The sequence below is a fragment of the Primulina huaijiensis genome, chromosome 10 (assembly GCF_012295235.1).
Source record: "Primulina huaijiensis isolate GDHJ02 chromosome 10, ASM1229523v2, whole genome shotgun sequence".
NCBI classification, from domain to species: domain Eukaryota; kingdom Viridiplantae; phylum Streptophyta; class Magnoliopsida; order Lamiales; family Gesneriaceae; genus Primulina; species Primulina huaijiensis.
In genome coordinates, this window is record NC_133315.1 from 14,513,483 (window position 1) to 14,518,755 (window position 5,273).

The following is a 5,273-nucleotide window of genomic DNA, read 5'->3' on the forward strand; positions in this document are numbered from 1 at the left end:
TTGCTGAATAGGAAATATTCAGTGCGAACGAAAGATCCAGAAGGAGAGAGATATACAATTCTAAATATACAAGGAGAAAATATATGGAAAGTCAATTTCAGATTTATATTTTCTCTTCCGCTTAAAATCTAACTTAAATGGTTTTCCAAAAAAAAAAATCTAAATTAAATGGTATAAATGATTGCCAGTTTCACTCCCATAACTTTTAAACATCTATAATGTATCAACGATGCTGTGGGATCCGCTCCTTTTCATGAATTTTAACTTTTAAGAAATATTAGAATGGGTTGACGGATACAAGGGATACAGATCCTCTGCAGTAGGAAGAAAACAGTCTTTATGTTTTGTGTAAGCAAAACGATATGATCATCTCAATTCAAAATAAAAAATATGTAGGGCTCAATCAAAATGATGGTTTTGAATCTAAACTTACCAACTTTCGACAAAAAATAATGTATGAAGCACAAATGTAAACATTTTCAATTGGGGTACACAATGTCACCTCCCATTGCAGAGGATTCAGATCCTGCTCACAAGGGCCGACTCGACCAAAATAATATAAATATACATCTTTTGAGTTTCTTGGGGTTTTGAGTTTCGTGGGGGGGATTGTTTTTTGTCCATTGTGTTGCTTCCAAAACATCCATCATATATAATTACGGTAATGCAGAATTGGGTGACGATAAACATATTTATCTTAAAGAATTAATATACCACAATTACTGAAACTTTTGGGTTGTGAAAGTCATTCTTCTCCATTTTGTGATCGGTATCGGACCACAAACAAGTTACTATATGTCGGAAAAAACTAGTAAATTGTTCTCAACGGAGTGCTCAAGTTGATGAAATAAATAAACGTTTAGCCGGTGGTCATGAGTTCGACTTTTCATATCAACATCTTCTCATCTCTAAGGGCTTGCCAAGTGCAATATACCCTGCTAGCGACAAGACTGAATAATAGCGGTTGCGGGTTATCAAGTCATTAAAAAAAACTAGTAATCCAACTACAAAGATCTTAGGAAAATATATGTTTTTTATGTTAGAGTAGATGCCCAGCGAGCCAACTTGTGGCTGGGCTTTTATTGACTCTAACATAAAACAATCTTTATTTTAATAATATCTTACGATTTTATTCAATTATGACATTATACTTTATATGTTTACTCATGCAAGTTGCATAGATAAAGTCCTTGAATATATGATAGGTACCATGAGGTCTACCTCTCAACGTAAGATCATGAAACTCATTAGGAAGTGTATTGTATATTTTAAACAAGTTCTTAGTCGAATTAGCCGTCTAAAACAAGGATAAAGGTCGCTCGAGCTCGAGACTAGTATATGTGATGTAAACGTCATGTTTCATTGGCAAGGACATAGAGATGTCCATTCACACGGATGGGTGATCATATGATGATGCACTGAACAACCCTCCCTCGAAGTGTCCAAGTAGTTTTCACTTATCGGCCATCTAAGCTTCCATCACCGCCGCACCGCCGTCACTGCACCGTCTCCGGTTTTCGGAAATTCGGAGGTCATAATTTCAATGCAAAATCGCTTGCAATTTCTAGTGCAATCCATGCGATGAAACCAGTTTCTGATCGTGGACCTGATTAGACGATCAAAACCGGAGTTCTGTTCGTAGAGAATTACAAGAAAGACTATCTCCACTTTAAACCCGAAATAGTTTGGAGTCTAGCGTTTTATACACGAAGGTAAAATTCTATACGCCCTTTGAATGATTTTGAACACACGACGCTCAAGTACCGTTTCGGTTGTCGAAACGAAAAATTTTAAACTTCTGCTGGACTTTGGATGCGAGAATTCGATGTCCCAACATTTTATTCGATAAGTATACACAAGCCATAACGATAACTGTATACAAAATTCGAAAGTTTTTTTTTAGTATATAAAAATGGACTACTCACTCAGTGAAGGAATGAAAAAAAACACCAACACTTAAAATGCAGGGTTAGGATTAGTAATACAAGGGGGGATTTACGTTCAGACTTTTGGGAGATATGAAGATCCGATTTCTTGGTCGTCTATCCCCTGAATCTGTAGTTGATTTGTTTAAGGTATCCGAAGAATGATCCTATTCTTTGCCTAAAAAGAGCTTTTAAATCCGACATTCTTTGAGTAAAACTTCTTGCTCGGAGACCGTCTTTGAAATCTGTCATTCTTTGGATAAAATCTGCGTTTGTTCGCAGGTATAGGAAAAGTGATAAAATAAGGCAAGCAAGAGTAACACAACCTGTAATGGCAAAAAGTACCACAAAGCTTCTTAATGTAACACTGGTTGGAGAGTTCAAACTATCTGGTCCTGCTGCACATTGTGGATCGGCAGACAAACGCTGATCGATCTCCTGAATCGTTCCTTTTTCGGTCAGCTGGACTATTGCGCGAGATATATCAGCAACAATCGGCGAACCTTTAGGAAACGCCTGTCCGTGAACATATACAAGAGAGAATGTTGGTTAACACAAGCTCCATTTTTTTTTATCATGATTTTTAGATTGAAAGAGTAGATGCTCACGAATGCGAATCCATCAGTTCGATGAATAGGACCTATCATCGTGTACTTCCCACAGTACTCAGCCAAGAAGAGCCTGAGGTGAGGCATGACATCATAATAGGCCGATACACCTCCGTATTTGCTTCCCAAGGTTAAAGCTTCATCCACATATTCAATGGAACTGAATGTCTTGATTTTTGATTCATTGAATCCTAACCCTTTCAAGTAACCGACAAGAAACGAACCTTCCTGACAACCCACATATTGTCCGCTCTTGATAAGTTTATTCACATCTGTGACGGTTGGTTGAAGTCTCTGTAGAGTTAGTCTAGACGACAAGCTGGCAGTGTAAGTTGAGTTCAGTAAACTAGCTACCAATGCCCATGTTACTAAAACCAGACACAGTAAATTGGCTTGGATTCCTTCCCCTACATGTAAATAAAGTTACATTAGCATTAGAGTAGAGACTAAATAGTGTGTTACCCACCCGAGCTTATAGTTTAGTTCTGCTTCATAACGGAAGAAGTTGCAAGTATAGAAGACTTGAGCATTAATATAGAAGACTTATAGTTTAGTTCTGCTCCGGAATGGAAGAAGCTGCAAGTATAGAAGACTTGATCATTAATATCAGAAAAAAGAGGTGGGTTGGGGAGAATCACCTGGAAAGAATGGAAAATAAGCAATCAGGCCAGCATGTTGACCAGGGGGATCGGCAATCCTACGTGCCAGTATCCATACTGCTAGAGCAGTGGAGGTATAGAATAAAGCAGTCATAAGCCACAGTTCTTTGGTTAGAGGCTGCACAAAAGTCAATATACCATTTTCATCCTCATACTTAATTGGAACTACACTAGTAAGACCTCCTTCAGCATATGGCAATGTGAAGTCTGCATATATTGAACGGTTTGCTGTAATGGTGATATCTCCGAGAGCAGCGTCATATTTTTCCTATCATCGTCACCAAAGATGAAAAATAAATTATGAATTTATAAAACTGACATGTTTTAGTAAGAATTTCACCTGCAATGAAACTTGATATACAAGATCATTGTAATTCCCAACTCTTGAACTCTCACGATTAAAGAACGAATAGGGAACAAATTCATGTGGCACAGCATAAGGTAATGTTGTCATGACAGAGTCGAAAATCTCTTTATAATATCCAGTGACTGTGACGACATTAGTTACAGGGTCCACTTCCACTTTCAAGAAATCGTTAAAACCAGGCTTCATCGGCACTCCAATTCTTAGTTTTTTGCCGCTTACTGGGACCTCCCATCCTTTCGGTGCTGCAGTCGAGTCTCCTGGCCAAATGATAGTCCTAAAATTTTCCTTTGAGGTCGAGTAAGAACATGTGACATTTGGATTCAGTTCCCTGGAAAATCCAATAGACGGTGTCCAAATTCCTACCTCTTTCTGGGCTTTCCCGACGATATTGACTATCTGATATTGTGTCTGCTTCAATTGTCCATTGACAAGATGAAACTCTCCAGAAAGTCCTGTAAAATATGTATTTGATATTGCTTCAAGAAGTAGAGGACCTGTTTCCGAAACTCGAAAAGTGAACATGCCATGGGGATCATCTACATGGGCTAAATTCTTCACACCATTTATCCCAGTTTTAACCAATGTTTCTGCTGCCATAGCAAGAGCCCACATAGTATCGTATGCCCAAAGACCAAAAATACTAACTTCGGCCAGTTTGACGTCTTGGTTGTCCCGTATAAAAGTCCTGATCCATTTCGAAGCAAAAGATTTTAGTTCTTGGGAATTGGGGATTAGAGGCTTCACCCCTAAAACACCTTGCATTGCTTCAATAACATCCAAATCACTGAAATCGAATAGATCAGTCACTCCAGTGGTGACAATCCAGGCATATCCACTAGTCATCATTCCCAGTTCTTTGGACTTCAAAAAGATCCTTCCAGCAAGTGACTGCGTGGTGTGCACTACAAACACTCTAGTCTGCATCGTCATCATCTTGTACAGTTCTTTGTAGATAGCATCATCAGTAACTGTTCTAGACAAAACGCTTCTATATGATATATGAGTATTGACATCTTGCAATGCGTTAGCCAAATATGGCATGATTCCATTACCAAACTCCGTGTCTTCATAAATGACAACAACTTGGCTAAATTGGAAGGCTTTGCATATGGAAGCAATGGCCTCGACTTGATTGGCATCACTTTGTGCTGTCTGAATAAAGTAAGGCGTCCGAGGAATGAGAGAGGGACTTGTGGCTGAGAATGAAATAATCGGAACATGAGCCCTATCCCCTAGGTCCATCACAAAGTTGGCCTGCGCCGATTGCTGAGGACCTATGATAGCGTCCACTTCAAACTTTCGCAACAAATCAACAGCTGATAGGATCAGGAGAACACATATATGCGAACATCTTAGAAACAATACTTACATTGGCTGAGATTCGAAGCTGTAAATTGCCAAGAAATAACAAAAGTAGAAGCCTACCTGCTGCAGCAGCATCAATGACAGTATCGTTTGAATCTCGAACATTCAGAACCAGCTTAGTTTTGTGGTCTCCATGCACTGAATAAAAATCCTCAAGTGCATGTGACAAACTACACATTCCAATGCGCCCCACCAGAGAATTTGTCGAATTTATATCAAGAATAACACCAACTTGAATATTAACCGTTTTGATGGCGTCGCTTTGTGCTATGCAGAATGGAAGTGTGGAAAGAGAAATGGACAACACAAATAAAAAAAGATCCAGGCCCTTGGAATCCTTCATGATAGA

At 38.9% G+C, this 5,273-nt stretch overlaps 1 protein-coding gene across 1 annotated transcript; it reads right to left on the reverse strand.

Annotated features, from left to right (window-relative positions):
• Positions 1-1,969: 1,969 nt before the first annotated feature.
• On the reverse strand, positions 1,970-5,273 carry LOC140986932 (glutamate receptor 2.2-like). Its single transcript, XM_073455349.1, has 5 exons — positions 4,985-5,273; positions 3,533-4,875; positions 3,172-3,460; positions 2,534-2,940; positions 1,970-2,441 (listed from the first exon to the last, which is right to left on the reverse strand). Exons 1-5 carry the CDS (start codon positions 5,265-5,267, stop codon positions 2,043-2,045), a joined length of 2,721 nt encoding a protein of 906 aa, XP_073311450.1. The 5' UTR covers positions 5,268-5,273; the 3' UTR covers positions 1,970-2,042.